The sequence below is a fragment of the Antechinus flavipes genome, chromosome 4 (genome assembly GCF_016432865.1).
Source record: "Antechinus flavipes isolate AdamAnt ecotype Samford, QLD, Australia chromosome 4, AdamAnt_v2, whole genome shotgun sequence".
Taxonomy (NCBI): Eukaryota; Metazoa; Chordata; class Mammalia; order Dasyuromorphia; family Dasyuridae; genus Antechinus; species Antechinus flavipes.
The window spans coordinates 241,268,263-241,290,813 of NC_067401.1; the positions used below are offsets into that span (position 1 = coordinate 241,268,263).

Genomic DNA, 22,551 nt, shown 5'->3' on the forward strand with positions numbered 1-22,551 from the left:
GGGGCCTTTCAAACAGAAGTTTGCAGGATATATTTACAAGCTTAATTTTTATGGAGAAATGCTTCAAGCCCAGACAATTATTGTCAAACATTTTTAACAAATGGCACAACCTTTGTCATATCTCACTTCCTTGCATAAACAAGTCCTTTGAAACAAAGGATGGAAAATTTAATCCACATGGTTTATGTCATCAAAACCATTAGATTGGATTATTTTCCATTGTGTCAGCAATGAATGGTCTGTTGAAAAGATGATTTAAAGGGGAAAGTCATGTGCATTGAGTAAATAGTTTCTCTTCACTTAGTAAGTAAAAATGATTATTTTGATCACTATTGTAATTGGGATTAGCAGAATACTATAACATCTATCTTTCATTAACAGTAGAAAATAAGATCTATTTTCATATGGACCAAAGTGGGATAGACCTAGTCTGCAGAATTAATAAATTTTTGAGCTTATTGAGACCTTTGAAATTATCTCTTCTAAGGCCTTCCTTTACAACAACAAAACAGGGACTCAAAGAAAATAAATGATATACGCAAGTTCTTACGAGCAGTAAATGACAAAACAGAGATGAAAACCTGAATTTAGATCATAGAATCATCCATTTAGAACTAGAAGAGAGCTTAGAGTTCATCTAATCAAACCCTTTCATTTTACATATCAGAAATCTCAGCCTCAGAGAAGTTAAAAGACTTGACCAAAATCAAAAGGTCATTAATGAGAATCAATCAATGATAATTTATTAAATGATTAAGCTAGAATCATAACCCAGATCCTTTGGCTACAAAGATAGTAAGATTTCTACTATATCACAGATAGAATGAAATCATTTGTATCATATATCCTTGTGACTTCCTTTGCTCCTTAGACTTACCTGCTATCCATGAGGACAAGGCCTTTGTCTTACATAAACTTTGCAACTCTAGATTTGCTGTCGCCATTAATTTATGGCATATGGATAAAGATGACAGAACTAAACCTGATGAGAAATTGCATACTGAAACTAGGTCTGTTGGAACTACTATGTGTTTGCTTATCAGTGGGAAAATATGTAATTGTAGAATTATTCAATATTTGGATATTTGATACATTAACTCAACAATTCAAATTTTATTAAGCACTTAGTAAGCACAAGACATAATGTTAGGCACTGGGTATGCAAAGAAGAAAACTGAATTCTTGTTCAGAAAGATAAGAGGAAAGATAAGATTAAAATATTAGGGACACAAAACAGAATGTGCTAAACACCAAGGAGAGGGCCAGGCAAAATACTCTAAAAACACTAAGAAGAGAAGTTTTATAGTCAAAGGCCAAGATGGAATGGTAAAAGAATCAGAGAATATTTCTTTGAGAAATAGCACCTGGTCTCAGCTTTAGAGAAAAAGGGGATTCAAAATACAGACGTAGAAAGGAATTCATTGCAAGCATAGGTGTTAGTGTTATTGGTAATGGTGTGTCCTTCATTCTCAAAGAAGATTAATGTAACAAAAAAGATTGAATAGAGAAATAATTGGATAAGAATGGGGGACAAAACCTAATTCTGTTTGGAAGGAACATCAAGTTCCTGAAAGGGTTTGAAATAAATGACTGAGAAAAGCAGACTGGAACCTGAGTGTATAGTATTATAAATGTCAAGGTACAAACTAATATTATAATATTTGGTAAGCAACAGGGAGAGCTTTATTTCTCTGACTTCTACTAATCTAACAGATGTATAGCTTTCATATTCTATTGATATCCATTAACTGTCAGAACATGAGGAAGGCCTTCAGCAAATTGGGTGGGTACCCTATGACAAACTGAAGAAAGCACATGGATAAACATCTTCCAAAATGAGTAGATATTGGTGAATAATGATCTGCATCTTTAGAGGGAATACCCAGTTCTTTGATATGACATATATTTTAAAATATCTATATCATTTGAATACCTCAAATGATTTGGTGTGTCTTCATGAGTTTCAAATATGGTTCTCATGAACTATGTTTTAAAGCCCAAACAAAATTTTATTTATCATAGTAAATAAGTAATATTTTCCTTGTGGGTAAAAAAATGTATCTTTATGTACTAAAATAATGCTATTAGTCTACTGTCAATATGATAAATGGTTTACACTGCTTTCTCAGCAGTGATACATTTGCTTTGACCCATATATAATCTTATACCTTAGCTTCCCTATGGCCAACTTCTTATTTCTATTGAAGGTACCACCATTGCTTTAGACTCTCAGGCTAGAATCCTTTGAATCATCTTTCACCCTTGCCTCTCCTACTTCCATTTTATAAGCATGTTTTTCTTTGTAGCCCCTTATATTCACTAATACTACCACAGACCCTCATCAGCTCTTACCTTGATTATTACTTTGATTTCCTAATTGGTCTTCTAGGCATACTAGTATCTCCTAAATGTCAGAAGAATACATGGAATCCTCCACCCCAGCTTGTTCAGGGAATCCCTCATGATGAATAAGACTGTAATAATCTCTAAACAATCTGTCTCTAAAGAATCTTTTATACAGCTTGTTAAAGTGATATTTCTAAATCACAGGTCTGACTGTATCTCTTTCATTCAATTAGCTCTACTGGCTCTTCAGTCCCTCTAGGATGAAATACAAACTCCTCTATTCTCATTTAAAGTCCTAAACAATCTGGCTCCCACTAACCATTCTACAGTTTTTATTACACATTACTCATTTTAATACATTCTCTGGTCCAACCGCACTCGCCTTCTTTCTGTTCTTCAACTATGACATTTCACTCCGGTCTCCACACATTTATGCTAGCATAGAATGCATTTCATCTTCATCTGTGCTATCTAAATTATTATTTTTCATGAAAGCTCAGTGCAGACTTCTATCTCTTATTTGAGATCTTTCTTGATTTCCCTAGTTGTTTAGTTTTACTTTCCTTGCCTCCCTCCAAAAATGTTCCTGTATTTCTGTGTATGTTTGATGCAAATATCATTCCCCCTAATAAAAGTTAAAACTCTTTTAGGTCAGGAATTTTCTTTTTTTTTTTTTGCTTTTCTACCCAAAACTACTATATTTTAGGTTCTTAACAAATGCTCAGAGATGAATTGGTTTCTCCAAAATGCCTTTCAAATCCTTTCTCTCCATTATCAATGCCATTGCCTTATTCCAGAAATCTGTCATCCCATATGTGAATTATATTACAAAGGCACAAAACAAGTAGACTGTCTCCAGTCTCTTCCTCATCTATTCCAGCTTTAAACTTCATTGCACTAAGCATTGAGAGCAATGTAAATGGTAAATAAATAATGCTCCATTTTCTAATGAAGGGACATGACATCAATAAATCAATAACATCAATTTTAAAATAGGAAATGATATAGAGAGAGGTGTAAAGCATGTACTACATGAGATCCAAAAAAAGGGAAGAATGAGTCATGGCAATTTGTTGGTGGAGATAACATTTTTTTGTAGATAACATTTTAACTGGGCTTTAAGGAATGTATAAAATTTCCATAGATGTTGATGGGTATAAAGACCACTCTGGACAAAGGATGGCATGAGATAAGACCTGGGGACAGAGAAAAGTGAGTCATAAACTGAACAATTAAACAGTCCGGTTATAAAACAACTAGGTCATACAGTGGATAGAACATGAGCCAGGAGCCAGGAAAACCTGTGTTCAAATTTGGTCTCAAATATTTATTAAATATCACTTACCCCTTTTGTTCAAGTTCTTCATTTATAAAATGAGCTAGAGAAAGAAATGTCATACCATCCCAGTATCTTTGTCAATAAAACCCGAACAGGATCACAAAGAGTAAGACAAAACTAAAAAATAACTGGTACAGCATGTGAAGGGAGAAATATAAAAAAGGTAAGGCTAGGAAGGTTAAGTGATAGCTGATTATAAAAGGCCTCAAAAGTCAGGGTAAGGAAATTAGATTATATAGGTTAACATAAATTTGTCAACACTAACTCCTTTGTTTATCTTAGTGCCCAAGATATTAGACAGTTTGTGAGATGGCATAGTACACCCATAAAACATAAGACAACATAGACATGAAAGGAAAGTCACTGAAAAGAAAGAAACCCCTTGTAGCTAGACTGTACTGTCAGCAAGAATCAGTTCCAAACAGGAGAATGAACCAATCTTACAAGAAGCAGCCCTAGAGAAAGAAGAACTGTTAAATTTTGCTAGCCTCTTGCCATAAGTGCTACCTGAAGCAACTTGACTTCTTTGATGTAAATCTTACATTCTATGTAAGAAAGAGACAGGATACATAAATATAGGTTTATTCAGGATATGTACAAAACAGATATAAGGTAATGTTGGGGGTGGAATTAGGGAAGGTAGTAGTAGTTATGGAAATCAAGTAGTTAGGGAAATCCATGAAGGTATTGCTTAAATTGAGCCTTGAAAAAAACCAGATATTCCAAGTGGTCGATCACCAAAAAATCTGCGTCCAAGTCAAAACTCTATCTCTGTCTGTCTGATGCTGGGCAGGATTCCAATCAACTCTCAAAAACTCTAAATTGTGGGATAGTTGCTGAACTACACTAGCAAAGAGTTTCCCCACAGGGAATTTCAATTCCAACACCAATGAAATCACAGGAACCATTTCTTCCAAAGTATATTAAGTGGCCCAAATGACAGAAAGCTTGGCCTAAAGTCAGGAAAACCTGAATTCAAATGAAACACATCATCTGTATGATCCTGTACAACAAATTAACTTCTGCTTGTCCCCGTTTATTTAACTGTAAATGGGAATAATAATAATAGCACCCACTTTATAGAGTTATTGTAAAGATCAAGTAAGACATTTTTGTAAAGCATTGAGCACAGTACCTGGTACATAATAGATACTTAATAAATACTAATTCTCTTCTTCCTCCTTCCCTTACATCTCTCCCAACCCCAACAGAACTTACCACAATACTAAGCACATAATTGGTGATTACCAAATAGGAATCTGTTAATTGACTGATTCTAGTCAATAGCTAACAAGATCAAAATCTTATAAAAATCTGTCATTACTCTGGCCACATGAACTGTCTTTGTTGAGCACAATATAGAGTTTTTAACTTGTGTTGGGTATTTCCTGATGTTTATGGATTTTTGACCTCTTCCCTGTGGGGTTTACCTCCCATTGATATAGATCACAATCTTTTCACACCTTCCCAACCTGTGCTGAGCTTTTTAGTTTTTCCCTCAGTTTTGTAAATCATTGAAATTCTCCTATGCATTCCAGATAGAATATGACCCCATAGCCTTTTCACTATTATGCTAAAATGACAAAAGGAAAGAATTTTTTCACTTAATGTCTCTTAGTTGCTCAGGAAAAAAAAAAAACTTCCCACTCTAATGACCCAATAAAGAAATATTAGCAATGAGGCAATGATTATCAATCTCATATTTTTTGCTGATTTTCCTAGAAATGATACAGAAGCTTAACATGGATCTGGAGGACATCTGACATCTATCACAGTTAATTTTGAAAATGCAGGCACTAAGCCCTCTGGACAAGGAGTTGATTCCAGTTTCATTAAGCCATCTCAACATCCAGCAATTTCATTTAATAAACCAGAGTTGACCCCATCTCCTGGCATGCAAAGGATGCTGTTACTCTACTTTTGAGATTCACGTAGAAATACTCCTCACTTATTTTCAACTTAATTTGAGACTTCTCATTTTCAGTTCACTTGTGACCAGGCATATTAAGCAAGGCCTTTGGAAGTAGACTCTGTTGACGTGGGGCTAACTACAGAATGAGAAAGAGGTTAGCCCTTTGACTTTAAACACAGGACAACACAGACTAACAAAGATGCTAAGCAATACAGTTAAAGGCATGCAAAATAACATCTTGGTTATATATAGAGAGAGAGGGAGATAATTATAATTCATTTGATATCATTTTTGTAGTTTATAGAACATTTTCACAGACATCTCATTCTCATGAGAATCCTGTTAAGTAGAAGGGACAGTTATGATCTCCATTTTGCAGATAAAGAAACTGAGACTCATTGGTTAAGGAAAATACCTGAGATTACAATACTTGTATCTGATAAATCCAGGGTTCAATCAAACCTTCTAAATCCAATTTTCTATACCTCACTGCCTCCTCTAAATCTCAAAGAACATATATACATGTAAAGAAGGCATTGTTAGGCACAAAATTTTAGATAAGTAAATTTCAAAAATGTTCATAAAAGGAATAACTATATTCCCACCAGAAAAAAAAGGTAGGCACTAATATACTGCCAGAGATTCTGGTACAATAATAATAGGGTTTCTATAAATTTTTAAGGGCATCTAAGTGGCACAATGGATAGTGTCAAGCCTGGAGTCAGGAAGACTTGTCTTCCTGAGTTCAAATCTGGACTCAGACACTTACTAGTGATGTGACCCTGGGCAGGTCACTTAACCCTGCCACCTTAGTTTTCTCATATGTAAAATGAGCTAGATGAGGAAATGACAAATCATTGCAGTATCTAGGCCAAGAAAACCCCAATTGTGGTCATGAAGAATCAGATACAACTGAAAAACAACAGAACATTAGAGCTTTAAGGTTTGCAAACTAAAAGAAAAAAATTAATATATTAACATTTATAATAAGAAAGAAAACAAAACATGATATGACTCCTGTTTAGGGCAGATAGAAAAAAAATAAATTTTATTTAGCTTCACCATAAAGAGAATGATCATCAACCTGCGATATATAGAACAATTAGATATTATAAAGTTAAGTCTTCAGATCTAGGCAAATTCTATCTTAGCTTACTTTTTAAAATTGCAGATGTGATCAAAGAATTACTATTGAGAAATCTTTGAGAAATGGAAAATGTGTAATAAAAATGATGATCAATAAGTGTTATTATGTTCAAAAGTGTGTGTGTTTGTGTGTGTGTTTGTGTGTGTGTGTGCATGTGAATGTGTGTATATTAGAGAGAAGAGATGATGGATACCAATCACAAAATTCTAGAACAGATGTTTTTTGAATTTTTGAGGTCAGAAGAGGGGAGAAGAATGCCATCACTGGAAGAAAAAAAGTATAAGGATTCTCACTAGAATTACTAGGTTGGTAGACCAAAAGAGTCATATAAAATAATGTATTTTGTCAAGGTATTCGGTAAAGTCCCAAGTGATAGCCTAGTGCACAGATTGTCGTTATGGTCAGAGGGCTGAGCCTTCTTCCTTTTTATATTAGATTATAGTAACTGTGCTAAAGGAATGTTCCTGAGTTTACTTTTAGATTGTCTCAACTTATTTAATCAGCTATCACTCTTAGAAAGGAAAGCACCATAAAATATGCTATTTTCCAGAGTGTCTGATTTCATCTAAACCCAGATATAAACATTCAGAATATGGAAGATGAATACTCAAAAATATTAGCTGATAGCCCTGCTTTTAAAACTTTGCAATGATTCCAGTAATTCCACTTATTGATTAAAGCTCTTTATGGCTATTTAAAGCTTAAGAAGTACTTGTTGCATTAGCTAGAGGAAGGGAAGGAGAGGGGTTTATTCAACTGCATACTCCAAATCAACTTTAAAGATTCCAAGTAATATTGTACTTAATTCTCCTTGAATTGCAGTGGGACTTGGAGCTTGTTATCAGGTACATTTTGTCTGTGAAATGCTTTTCTTTTGTAGAAAAATCATTCAGATAGAACATTTTGCAAATTACCAAGTTTCAAAAGAAATGTAATTTCAAGATACTTGAGAATGAAATAGACTTCAGCTGCTCTCTTTGACAAGTACACTCTTTTGTTGACATTAGGTAGCATGTCTGCCAGGCAAATACTATATGCCAATGTGTTTTCTATAGATGCTAATATATATGTGTCCCTCTTATACAGTGAAAATAAGTCTACATTTGAATTAAATTTTATGTAAACAAAGACTTAACACACATTATTTCAAGTCAAAGCAAAATCATTTTATTTGAATTTGTTAGAAGCTATTTAAACAAAAAAAAGTTTCATTTTTGCCTTTGTTTCTCTGTAATCTAGCACAATTCTTGGCACATATTGATTGCTTTATAAAATGCTTGTTGATTGAACTACATAAACTATATTGCACCAAGTGCTGTGTTAATGCAGCTAGGTGACAATGAATAAGAGATTTCTTAATCAAGTAATTTGTTTCCTTGGAAGGAGGATGTAACTGCAGGCATTTCTATGTTATTGAAGACAGATTGAAAGCTGCTAGACTGCATATGTCAAACTTCATTAATCCTCAACACATTTTAAATTTCTCAATGATACACCTAGAAAGGATATGAGTTCAACACCCCAGCCTTAGACATTTAGAATTTATATGACCCTAAGCAAGTCATTTTACTTTGTTTGCTTCAGTTTTGTCAATGATAAAATGGAGATGGAAATATCATCTATTTCCCAGGGTTGCTGTGAGGATCAAATGAAATATTAGAGAGATTTAGCCAGAATATGATGTATAACAGGCACCTATATAAATAGTTATTTCTTTCCCCTATTATCTGACAGTGTTCTTGCTATCACTGCTATCAACAGTAATGGTAATAATGATACTGCTTCAATATGGTCCAAGAGATGTTCTTATGTTTGTACATTTTATAAAAATTAACATAGCTAAAGACATAGAAAGTCAGATAAATTCAAATTTTAGAGAGGGTAACTTCTTAGGTTTACAGTGTTAAGGCTGCTGGGAACTTTCGAGACCATTCAGTCCAGTCTTCTCATTTTATAAATGAGAAAACCAAAATTTAGAGAAGTGCTTTGCCTTTTTGCAGAACAATGTAAGAGGAATACAATATCTTCCAACTTCTACGGGCAGCTTAGGGAAGCTAGGAGACAGGGTGGAGGCAGTAGGGACTCTTCCTGTGCAAAAATGGATTTATAGTTATAATGGTTTACACTCTGAAGGTTACCAATTAAAATATTGCTCTAGTGTACAGGCCTTTTTTTGCAAATCATTTATATGGGAAAGATATTTACTTCTGATTGGGTGGAATATTCAAGAAGAGAGATGATGGAAGAGGAAATAAGAGAATTGACAGGAAAGGAAAGGGAAGAAAAAGAAAGGAAAGGAAATGAGGTATCTTGAGATTACATAATATACACGTAGCCCAAATCTGTGTATTCTATAACAAAAATAAAGAAATAGTACAATTACCATCATGAAGTCTACAGAGATATTTAAGTGATTAAATAAATCCTTTTCCTACTTTCATGATTTCTTTTGTTCCTAGAATATTAAAGCTGCATCTTAATGTTAGTCAATCTTCCCTTATTTGATATCATGTAAATTTCATGATCTACAGAAAATAATATCACTGCTTTAATCAGTAGGTTTTGTGTTATCCAAATAGAGAGCAGGAGGATAAGCAATGAACTGCCGATTAATATTTTTCAAATTTAAATGAAAGCAAGTATAGTTTTTAATATGTTGAGTGGATACCCTTCTCCCTTTGTGAACTTATAGAAAGTCAGGCATGAATGGAATATAAGGTGCCTGAGTGAAGGGAATTCCTACATAATTCAGATCATAGATTTCTTCAAGTATTTCAGAGACACTGCTTAAGTTAAGAGTATATTTTTTATCTGTTAATTTTTATATTGGTGAACTGGTTTAAGGCATAATACAAAAAGAATGTAAATATGAATAGAAGAGGGTGAAATATGTGTACTATAAACATTTTATGGGTTTTTTACATTGGAATCCTTGAATTTTTCTTCTGAAGTAAACTTCTCCCAAAAATGGCCATCAATTTTCTCTCTTTGATATTTGACTTGTCACCAGAAACAGTACTTCTGAGTTAACTGCCAGTCTTCCTTATATTTCAATGGATTGCATGAGATTTTCAGAAGTAGTTCAAAATTATAAATATGTCCTGGAGTAAGTAGTCAAGACTTTTTTAACCTGCTACACAGAATGATTAGCTTCAGATTTTGAAAGTGAACCTTCCCTTGAGTTAGATGACTTATTCCAAGGTCATTATCCAAGCCATAGAATTTATATCACTCTGATGCTAAGATTGGAAAATCCATCTACTTGTTTCCAAGAAGAAGCAACTTACCTGGATTACTAGTTAAAGATAACAACTCATAACTTCTGAGACTCACAACTACAGTCACAAGAATGATTAGAGAGGAGTAATTTCTGTTGCCTGATTAATTTAATAGGTAATTTCATGCTCCTCCTTCTTTCTACTTTTATGAAAACAAAAGCAATAATGGTTCAGAATCTTGAAAATGTATCAACTTTTTCCTATGAGCCAATGGCTTGTCATAGGAATTGTAGCCAGTGCCTGAAAAGGAGCTGTCCATGGTTGTCCAGAGATTAACATGTTCTGCCCTTACCTTCCACTTTTACTCTCAAATTGTTTCTTGGAGAAAGTTAGCAATTAAACTATAGTCTGAGGAACCCAAAGATTCTTTATTTGGAAGAATAAAAGGCAAACATCTACTAAAAAATTCTTCCTTTATTAAGTTAAAAATATCATGTCAGCGCTTCGAACCATATGATACTGAATGGAAACATGCATATGTTGACACTGAGTGTATATGCTTTCCAATTACCTTTATCATTCAACATTTATTCATTTAAATTGTTCTAGTTGTTTTATTATTAGCAATTTAAATGTATCTATCTACAATCTTAATTCAATGTTCTTATCAGATTTATTTTTGTTTTTGTTTTCCAGTTTTCTCCTTGTCTTTGGTTGCTTGATTTTGTCAGTGTTTTCTACCATTCCCGAGCACACAAAATTGGCCTCTAGTTGCCTCTTGATTCTGGTAAGTGAAATTTATGAATAGAAATTTACATAAAGTCTAAATACTGCCTAATTATAAAATGTATATCTATGTTATTTAGAGTTTGTGTTTTCTTTCCAAAAATTCTATCAGAGATGAAAAGGATGAACGATGGAGTGCAACAATTTTGAAATTTAGGGAGTATCAAGAAGAATTGCTACAAGCAGGATAACTTTCAAAGTAACTAGCTATACAAAACACAGCTATGGTTTCATATGCAATGCTTTTTTTTTCCTGTACTACTCTGTATGTTGAAATGCCTGTTTTGCTTGTTGTTTATGTCCAGAATAAAAAAGAAAAACTTTATGTAATGAATAATCATGGGTTGCAAATTAGGGGTTTGGAGTACATAATAAAGAACAGACAACACTAGAAAGCACTTTGGTGATTATATTTATACATCCTAATTAGCAAGTTATCAGAAAAGTCCCAGGCACTGCATGGGATTTCTTTTTCCTTTTCCTCTTGTCTCTCATCATATGGTATAATGGCAGGTACTCAACAACTCCAGTTTGGCAGCAACTAAACAAAAAGGAACATGAATTGAATAGAGAATAGGAAGGTGGCATCTGGTAGAAACATAGGTGGCTCTTTCATGTGCTATATAAACCAACAGATTGCTTTGAGAGTTCCATTGCTAATACTGTTGCTTTTATATGTAATCTGAAGTATATAGGCATATGCAATTCTTTTACTAAATTAGAAAAAAGTTCCCCAAAAATGTTTTAACCTAAATTATTTTGTGTCATGGTTCTGGAGTTGGAAGGAATCCTTGAACTATCTGTACAACTACCTGATTTTACAGATGAGGAGACTGAGGCCCATAAGGTAAAATGACTTTCCCAAATTCACACAAAAAATTAAACAACATAGCTAAGATTTAAACTCAAGTCTTTCACTAAATCCACTAAATCCACTCTCAGCTCTTACACTTAAATCAATCAAGTCCTTACAATGTGCTGGGCATTGGAACAAATGCTAAAAAATATAAAAATAAAAGATGGAATCATGCCTATCTGTAAAAATGTTTTTACATTCTTTTTAAATTTAATTCCATTTATTTTGTTATTTTTTAAATTCCACATTATCTCCCTCCCTTTTTCCTTCTCTCTCTCTAGAGAAGATCATCATTTAAGAGAGAGAGAGTAGAGACAGAGACAAAGAGACAGAGAGAGAGAGAGAGAGAGAGAGAGAGAGAGGTAAAATCATACTATTCCTACTCATAGTTATAAATTCTTTTTCTGGAGTTGAATAATATATTTCTTCATAGGCCCTATGTAGTTGATTTGAATATTTATAATGTTCAAAATAGCTTAGTCATTCACAGTTATTCTTCCAACAATATTGCTGTTACTGTATCCAACATTATCTTGATTCTCCTAATTTCATTCTTCATTATTTCATGTTAGTCTTTCCATTTTTGTTCTAAAATCAATCTGCTTATCATTTCTACAGCATAGCAGTATCCTATCACAATCATATACCACAACTTATTTGGCCATTTTCTAATTATTGAGCATCCCTGTAATTTCCAAAGGTGTTACAGTTTAACAGGGACTCATGCTTTCTAATACAACCCAAATAACCTTTTATAAGAACTATATCAAATATAATTTAAAATTTGTACTTTTCCAGTTATTGTGATCTAATACAGTCCTCAGAGCTGCTGACTAAGGCCTAGAAGTAACAAGGGTTTTTTTTTTCTTTCTTTAATAATAATAGCTTTTTATTTTTCAAAATAATTGAATTGAATTTTTCAAAATTCAAAAAAAATCAAAGATAATTTTCAACATTCACCCCTGCAAAACCCCTGCATTTCAATTTTTTCTCCTTCCCTCCCTACATCATCGCATCCCCTGAACAGTAAACAATCTAACACAGGTTACACATGTGCAATTCTTCTAAAGATATTTCTATAGTTACCATACTATGCAAGAAAAATCAGATCAAAAGGGGAAAAAGAGAAAGAAAAAAAAGCAAACAAACAACAAAAAAATTAAAATACTATGCTGTGATCCACATTCAGTCTTTATGTATATAGTCTTTTCTCTGAATGTGGATGGTTCTTTCCATCACAATTCTATTAGAATTGCCTTGAACCACCTCATTATTGAAAAGAGCCAAATCCATCCCAGATGATATCACATAATCTTGTTGTTGCTGTGTACAATGTTCTTTTGGTTCTACTCACCTCACTTAGCATCAACTCATGTAAGTCTCTCAAGGCCTTTATGAAATCATCCTGCTGATCTCTTCTTATAGAACTATAATATTCTATTATATTCATATAACATAACTTATTCAGTCATTCCCCAACTGATAGCAATTCTTTTCTTAAAGGACTATTCAAATAAGCCACAAATCTGTTCATTCCAATTCAGCTACACACCTGTGAAATGGTGTACCAATGCATCCCCCAAAATAAAGAAAACTTACATGGATGAAACATTATTTCATTTGAACAAACTAAGTTTCAGTACTCTGGATGCTCTGTGAAGGTAGAGAGTGAAAAAAAGTAGTTAATTGCATTCTCTGCGGCATAATGCAGAGAAAAGCACTGAAACTGGAGCCCAAAGACAGTTCCAATAATGGCTCTGCTGCTTATATGACCTTGGAAGAGTCATTTGCCTCTCTAGGCCTTAGTTTCCATATCTAGAAAAGGAAGGAATTGTACTTGATAGCTACTCAGGGGGGCTATAAAACTATAAATGTGTGAGCATTCTCTAGGTTTACTTGACATTAATAGTGACATAATAATTAACAATAACTAATTAATCATTCTGATGTATCTTGCAGAAAACAGTCATTCTGGTGGCCAGGGAATTGTTTTTCATTAAATGTAAAGTTCTACTTAGGACCAGAATATAAATACATTCCATAATCCAAGAGTCTAACAGTATTCATTTGATATGTCAACCATTGATAATGGACCACCAGACATTACACTAAATTCCATGGTAATTACAGAATCAGGTGCTGATTGCAGTCATGATTTTTTTAAGCTGTTAAGGAGGGAAGAATTGACCAGCAGCAATTCAGTAATTTGGAATAAGTTTGAATATGGCAATTTGAGAAGTAGTCCTAAATCCATTGATGTCAAGAGTATTCTTATTTATTTTAAGATGAGTACCTCTGTATAAATGGAAGCACTGCTTTGAACAATGGTGGGCAGGCATTGCTTGCTATGTAGTGTTCTCAGAAAGCTGTTGCTAAGTGCTTTTCTATGAGAGAGGAGATTTGTTAGTCATCTTCTTTTTATTCAAATTGTGATGAATTATCAAGTATCTTAGGGCACTCTACTCTTTGAAAAGAACAGCATTGTTAATATCAACTTAGAAATATGCCCAATGTGTTGCATGGCTAATTATGATTTAATCACTGATGAAAACTAAAAACAGTTTTCATAAGAACATAGCTTTAATTAAATAGCAAAAACTCAAGTGTGTCCATGGTTTGCCCATTTTTCCCTTTAACTAGAAATTAATGAACAAAAAATGTATGCATACTAATTTTTTCACCAGTTAATATTTGCATGTCATTTATACTAATTGTATAATTGCTGTAGACCAGCAGGGAAAGAAATAGGAAATTCTAGCACGCATAATGATTTGAGGAGTATGCTGTTAATATTTTAATATAAAATATTTAGCTAGTTAATCTGATTTCAAATTGAGTTTCTCTCCTGGGGATTATAAACAATCAGAATTTGAAAGGCAAAATTTTGACATTTGTTTCCATTACAAGTAGAGAAAAAAATTTAAATTGGAGAAAAACATAAACTACACAATCACAATTTTCATTTTTTATGAGTAGATTTCTACACTAGGCAGCATGAGGTAGAGGACAAAACCCTGGATTTGAGATCATATGATTTAAATATCAGTTCTGCCTTTTACCTCCTTTGTTAATCTCTTTGGACTCCTCCAAAATAATATAAATTCCCTGAAAACCTCACTTTTTTATTTATTAATTGATTGACTTCCTTTTCCTCATTTGCAAAACTACTATCAATGATTTCTAAAGTCTCATTTCTAAATTCTGTGTTTCTAAATAAGTCTATTTTGCTATGCTGAAATACCTTTCATGATATACCAAATTTGATCTTCATGAATCATTTTTCATGCGAATTAAAAGATGTCCAAATCTGTAGAGTGAATCACATTGTAGTTGAAATTTTGACCATCAGACATCTATTCCAAGATCACCTTCTTCCACATTCCTTTGCATATTTCTCTGATCCTTTTTTTTGTTGGGGGGGAGGAGGAGAGAACAAGACCTGTGATTTATAGCTAAAGACAGTTCCCTTTGAGTAATTGCTTCCACCAATAGAGATAACCATAAACTGCAGTTTAGAGTATTAGAGAATTATTTAGAGTAATTGAGAGATTAAGTGATTTTTTTCAACTCACATTGGATATTTACCATTTCTCTGGACCTCACCTGTTCACCAATGACTTTGAAAACTCTAGGTCTACCAGACTTTGTCAAATATCACAAATATCTCAACTTATATTTCAACTTTAGCCTTCCCCAAAAAAATAATTCATTCCTTCTCTTATTCCCGTTCATCCTATTTCAATACCATTAAATTAGACCAAGCAAACAATCAGGTAAACACAAAGTAGAAAAAAAAATCACATTCAATGGCAATTTTCCATGCTACAAATCCTAGATTTGATGGATCTGTTTGATTGTTTGACTTTTAAATTATATGGAACAAAAGAGGTAGAGTTTTATTCTTTACATAATTGTCTCATATTCTTGATAGATTGATAAAAGTGATGTCCATAGTGTTTCTGCACATATTCTTGCCTTGTGTACAGAAATGCAGATTTGTGGAATTTTGATAATATTAATCTGGAAATATTAGAAATTACCTTTGAAAATAAGGTTTTTTCAGCAGTCTTAAAACCATGGTCAAGTGTCTTATAATTATGTTGAGTTTTTTGTACAAAAATTCTAATCCAGCTAAATGTATTACATTGGCACACATTACACATGAGACATATGCTCCTTCTAACTACTTTCTATTTCCAGTGACTAATAAAACAGTTCTTGATGGGACTGATGACAGTTTTCATGGTTTTATCAACTGTTCTATCAAAGGTCTACATCTGTTGAGTAGAACATTGGGCTGAGAGAGCTCCAAAACTGACAGCGTTGATTATTGTGGCTTCCATCCAATGACTCAAAACTGTGAGCACAACATGACACGGAGTTGTGCATGGGAATTCCAAGGACAATGTGGAACTTGAGCTCCTTTCCTGCAGCTTATAGCCTCACACCATATGCATTTCCTGGAGTTTGTTTCTCTTACTTAAAGTCGACCTTCCAAAGTACAATTCCCATCACCTAATGAAGACTTTTCTGTCTGAGCTTTCTCTTCAGACACGGTTATGTTTTGATTACAACGTTTGCTTCAAGTGTTGCTTACAACTCTTTGCCTAAAAAGTTATTTACTTAGTATAAATAGTAAATAGTAAAGGCCCAGTTTATCACAGTATATTAATCCACAAACTTGGTTCTAAGAATTCCAAATAAAAATTGACAAGGATTACTATAAGGAAACAAGATCTAGTAAATCTAGCAAATAAAGCAAAAACATCATGTCTGATACTGCTATGTCCAATCATAGTCTGCTTCCCATGAGGTGGATACATGCTTATGAAAAGGATTGTCAGATCTTCGCATTAATTACTAAAGGGAACTTTATATTTCTGGAAGATTCTTATTTCAAGATAAAAAAAATCCTATACTCTCTCCTGAAATAATCAGTTGAAGTTCAGCTAATGCCTACTTGGGGAGCCATTTGCTTCCAATTATATTCATTCTAAGATATTAATTTTAGACCTTTAAATATGTTGAGTACATATTACCAAAATTTTATAGATTAAAAAAATGAGACCCAAAGAAATTAAATGGTCTGGTCAAGGGCACTCATGTAGTAAGTGGCAGAGCCAGGATTCAAACCCAGATGCTTTAATGCCACATCCAGCATACCACATTGTCTCCTCTTATTTTGAATTGTTTTTCATCCTGCTTACTCTGTGCAAAACTGAATTTTACTTTCCTCACCTATAAACAAAGGCATTTAATGTTATGTGCTTTCAAGTCCATTCCAATTCAAAAATTCTGTGTTCTATAACTTATAATCTATTCTGGGAATGATGTAATCTCATTTTGCCATACAATTCTATCTTTAGGAACAGGAGAAAATGAGAGTTAGTGATGAGGTACCCAAGGTTATACATGGACAAAGCTGCACATGAACAAGAGTGACCTTAAAGTTATAGTTATTCCAATCACACTACAGAGTAGATGGACTGGGCTGATTAATTAAACTGAATTTAAAGACTGGAAAGAGAATAGACTCTTGGTTCCCTATAGACTCAGCTCAATTCAGATATGATATCTAAGGTACCCCTTCTTTTGATAAATTCACTTCTAATTTACTGATTCCTCTAATTGTCACAAGCCATAATTCAAGAGTAATACAGTTACAGCATTTTTTATTCCAGTTTGCAGAAAGAATTTAAAACTAGATTTTCCTGACTCTAGATTGGTTGATTGATTGATTAATTGATCAGTGAGAGGCAATTTATAGATCTCTATAGAATCCATGGTCCAACCAAACTGTATTCTTGATATTTCTTATACATGATACCCCATCCCTTATTCCGGTGTTTTTTGCAGATTATCCCCATGCCTGGAACATCCTCCCACCTCATCTTCATTACTTAGAATCTAAACGTTTCCTAATTCTTCCAACTCTTAACCAAAATTATCTTGTATATATTTTGAATACCTTAATATGTATGTGTTGTCTCCCCCAATAGATTCAGATATGCTTGTGAGAGTTGTGGTTTGCTCACATTTTTGGCACTAGCATGGACCAGAAGCAGACATTGGACCCAAATGATCCTGACTTCAAGGTCTGTCCATTACATGATACTACATTTATCAACCAGTAAAAAAGCATTTGTTAAGCATTTACTATATGCCATTGATTGCACAAAGACAAAAATGAAATAGTCCCTGCCCTGAAGGAGCATCCTTCCTTTCTACTTAATGTGGGAGGAGCTATGAGGCAGATACTATTATTTACCTGTGCACATTCATTTTCTCTAACAATGCAAAGCAAAACCCACCCATTCCTGCCCATATTGTTTTACTCTTATTAATACCCTCCCACAAGTCCCCCACGATGATCCATCAAATATTCTAGAGTTTTTTCTTGCTTTTTCCTCTCATTGTGAGAGCACCAGGGGAGTACTCTGACTATTGATCTGTCGTCTTATTTTCTCTTTTTGTCATACAATTTGTGCTGTTTCTATCCTTCTTTTTCTTCATATGTTGTATACTCACCATTCACTTTTCCATTGCCTTCTATATAATTCTCCTTTGTTATTAACTCTTTAGAGAGAGCTGTATTTTTCTGTCTTATTACTGTTTAGCAACAATTATAAAATGTAAGTAGTAGAAAGATGGCTCTTGCCTGCTTGAAAAGCTTAAAGAGTGTAAAACAGTCTTGAAATCCCCGATAATCAATAAGAATTTATTAAACATGTAGTTTTGTGCCAGGCACTGTGCTAAAAGGCAAGGATATAAATACAAAAACTGAAAGGATCTTTATTTGCTCTCCTCCTGTTTAACTCTGGAACAATTTACTGTCCAATTGTACTGTTCAGATAAACATTCTGATGAAAAAGCTCTGTAGGGTATCTATCTAAATGAATGTTTGAATTTGAGAAATGGACATTCTTCATCTACTTGATCTTTCCTGTGTAGATAGGACAAATTCCTTTGAGTGACTGATAATCTCTCCAAGAAGATTCTGCAGTATTCTGGGAATTAATGCAATAAACACAGTGTCATTTGTAAATGGAAGCCTTTGGATAATGACCAAATCTTTTAGAGGGATGTATCTTTGTATTGCCCAATTAAAATGGTATGCAACCCACCTTCTGCTGCTTTTGGTCAGGAAAACTGTTACCAATTTGAGATACATGAAAAAGGTCTCATAATATCTTTTGACCTACGCTAAGCTGCCCTTTTATCAAAACTTCAAAATATTACCATAATTTGACTGATAAAGGGCAAATTGTGATGTGTTATACAGATGTTCCAGAATACCTGGATAGCAGACACACTACAAACACAACAAGAACTTATAATCTGCTGATTTCAGCAGATAGCAAATCAAATATGGCTGTTATCTTGCTTTACCCAATTGATGTGTTCCTGGTATAAATTTTATATTAAATTACAATACACATTAAATACAATAATTGAACTTTCTATCAAAAGAACATACTTTGTGTTCTTTGTAAAGTGGGTCACTCCTTACTTTGTCTGTCTCAAAGGTTTGAATTCTTTTGTTTATTTTCATTTTTGATGATCTCCAATCATATTAGCATTTCCCAGAATAATGGGAAAACTTGAAGATTTAAGAGAAAGCTTTCTTTTGTACTAATTGGATTCTGAAATTTAAATAGCAAGACATATGTTATGTTCATTGCTCCCTTTATAGATTCACAAAATTTAAGAATTGGAAGGAATCTTAGAAGTGATTGAATCCAAGCCATGCCTAAAGAGGAATTCCTTCTAGAGTAACCCTGACATATTCAGAACAGTGTTATCAGCATTGCGGGAGGACTGGAAACCAGTTGAAAAAACTCAGATAGTTTTAACCTAGAGATGAAAAATAGGAAAAGAATAAAACCTTTGTCTTTTAGCATCTGAAAGGTTATTAATGAAAGAGGGATTACATCTATTCTGCTTGACACCAGAAAACAAAATTAGAATTGGAGAATTGAAGCAATTAAAAAAAATGTTAGATATGATGTAAGAAAAGACTTATCCAGCCTGTTTGAGACTTCCAATAATGGGAAACTCTAGCCTCCCTATTCCACTTTGGAATAACTGAAATTTTTTAAAGTTTTCCTTAGATCAATCTTATTTCATAATAATCACTTGCTGTCTTATTCCCAAAATAGATTTGCTGCATTATTTTAATCAGGAACTGATCAGGTCAATCATGACTACAGTCTGGTTGAAAGACCCATGGAAACAACACACTACAAGAGAATTTTTTTTTATACTTTGGAATATATAATTTAATGGGAGGAGAAAGGACAGGGTTTCAAAAAATACTACTCCAAGCAATTTGGAACTATGCTCAAAAAGTTATTAAACTGTATATACCCTTTGATCCAGCAGTGTTTCTACTGGGCTTATACCCCAAAGAGATACTAAAGAAAGGAAAGGGACCTGTATGTGCCAAAATGCAGCCCTGTTTGTAGTGGCTAGAAGCTGGAAAATGAAAGGATGTCCATCAATTGGAGAATGGTTGAGTAAATTGTGGTATATGAATGTTATGGAATATTATTGTTCTGTAAGGAATGACCAGCAGGAAGAATACAGAGAGGACTGGCGAGACTTACATGAACTGATGCTGAGTGAAATGAGCAGAACCAGGAGATCATTATATACCTCAATAACGATACTGTTTGAGGATGTATTCTGATGGAAGTGGATCTCTTCAATAAAGAGAGCCTTAATTGATCAAAGATGGACAGAAGCAGCTACACCCAGAGAAAGAACACTGGGAAATGAATATAAACTGCTTGCATTTTTGTTTTTCTTCCCAGGTTATTTATACCTTCTGAATTCAATTCTCCCTGTGCAACAAGAAAACTGTTAGGTTCTGCACACATATATTGTATCTAGGATATACTGCAACCCATTCAACATGTAAAGGACTGCTTGCCATCTGGAGGAAGGGGTGGAGGGAGGGAGGGGAAAAATCGGAACAGAAGCGAATGCAAGGGATAATGCTGTAAAAAAAAATTACCCTGGCATGCGTTCTATCAATAAAAAGTTATTTTAAAAAAAATACTACTCCAGAATAAGAAAGTCATGCATGAATATGCTTCCCAGAAATAATTCAGGTAAGAATATAAACTACTATCACCCTAAACTCTTTATTGATCAGTGTTCATTTTTTTAAATTTGCCAACATTCTACTTATCAAAGTGTCCTACTTTCTCCCAAACCTCCACTTCTATGGGAAGAGTAGCCAAATTTGACTTAAAACTACCTTATTAACACAATTTGCCATCATAGAATCACAGATTTAGAAATATAAGAAACCTTAGAAGTTATTTTATCTAACCTCTTTATTTTACAGAGAAGGAAACTAGAAGAAGGATCAGGAAAGATGTTACTGCCTAAAGTTACATCAGTAGCAAACTTCAGAGACAGTACCTGAATCACACTCCTCTGATTCCTAAGCCATTTATATATCATGCTGCTTCTACAACTTTTAGATTATCCAAAAAAAAAAATTTTGCCACAAACATTTTTTCAATAATAAATTTTGCTATAGTATAATATCTACAGATCAGATGCAGACAAAAAGATTATACTTCTTTATCTAAAATCTCTAGCATTGAATATAATATGACAGGATCTCAAAGAATATAAATAACCCATTCAAATAGAACTATGTTGTGTTTTTAACTGAAATGACAAACTATAAAATGTGACAGTATGACATAAGAAGCATGAGTGAGAGTATGATAGCTCTAATATCATAACCTTGCAATTAATGAGAAAAGCTTTTATATCTGCCCAAGAAACAAGGGAAACCATGTAATTATTTTCCCACTTGACTCTCATCAAGAAAAATGCAAATAAAAATCTAAATGATTCATGAAGACTTTTAAAATCATCAATCCACTGGTGACTAGGAAGAATTAAAAAAAAAAAAAAACCTCAAGTGGTTAACCACCTACACTGAATCTTAACTAGGAGATAATAATATAGTAACTTGCTATGTAAAAGTAGTTGAAATGTTATTGGAAATAACTGTACAAGTTAAAGATATTGAAATCATGCCTGAAAAAATCTCAGTATATGCTTTTACAAAGATTTTAAGAAGCATAATACTGATACAATGAGGTGTGGACAGTCATGTGTGATCCTAACTCCATTCTACACTACATTTTATTAGAATATTTGTTTCTAGTGTTAGAAAAGTAGTCAAAGAGAGCTTCTTAATAGATTGCCAGGGGAAGGAACAAAAGGGAGAGAAAAAGAAAGAAGGGAAGGGAGGAGACAGAGAAAAAAGAAAGGAAGAAAGGAAGGAAGGGAGGGAGGGAGGGAAGGAGGAAGGAAGGAAGGAAGGAAGGAAGGAAGGAAGGAAGGAAGGAAGGAAGGAAGGAAGGAAGGAAGGAAGGAAGGAAGGAAGGAAGGACTTATTAATTATCTACTATGTGCCAGGCAGTGTTTAAATGCTAGGAATATAAAGACAAAAATAGAAATAAAAAGTAGTATTTATGTAGCACCTTGACATGTTCTGGACACAGTGTATGTTCTTTACAAATATTATCTTATTTGATCATCACAACAAGCCTTGGACATAGATATTATTATTGTTTACATTTTACAGGTGAAGAAATTAGAGGCAGACAGAGAAGTTAAATGACTTACTCAGATTTATGTAGCTAGTAAGTTTCTGAGCTGCTTTTGTCCTCGGTTTTGACTCTAGGTCCTGCTCACTATCCCCTACACCACCTAGCTGCCAAATTTACTTATTTGTTGATTTCCTCCAGTAGAAGATAAATTCCTTGAGGGCAGATGCTAATTTGAAATGAGGCTGCAAGGCAGTGCAAAGCACAAAGTAGCAATTAATAGAGGATTGTTGAATTGAATTGAATGTTTTACAAATAACAACATGGAAATGTTTATTTGTCATGGAGCCACAGTTTAAAGGAGGTAAAA

General features: G+C 33.6%; 1 protein-coding gene across 2 annotated transcripts in view; it reads left to right on the plus strand.

The window, feature by feature from the left end:
• KCNQ5 (potassium voltage-gated channel subfamily Q member 5) overlaps window positions 1-22,551 on the plus strand; it is a 650,068-nt gene that overhangs the window by 421,198 nt on the left and 206,319 nt on the right. For both annotated transcript variants that reach the window (XM_051997265.1, XM_051997266.1), the window contains exon 2: window positions 10,659-10,749. In XM_051997265.1, the coding sequence (XP_051853225.1) occupies window positions 10,659-10,749 (91 nt within the window). The remainder of the gene's footprint in view (window positions 1-10,658; window positions 10,750-22,551) is intronic.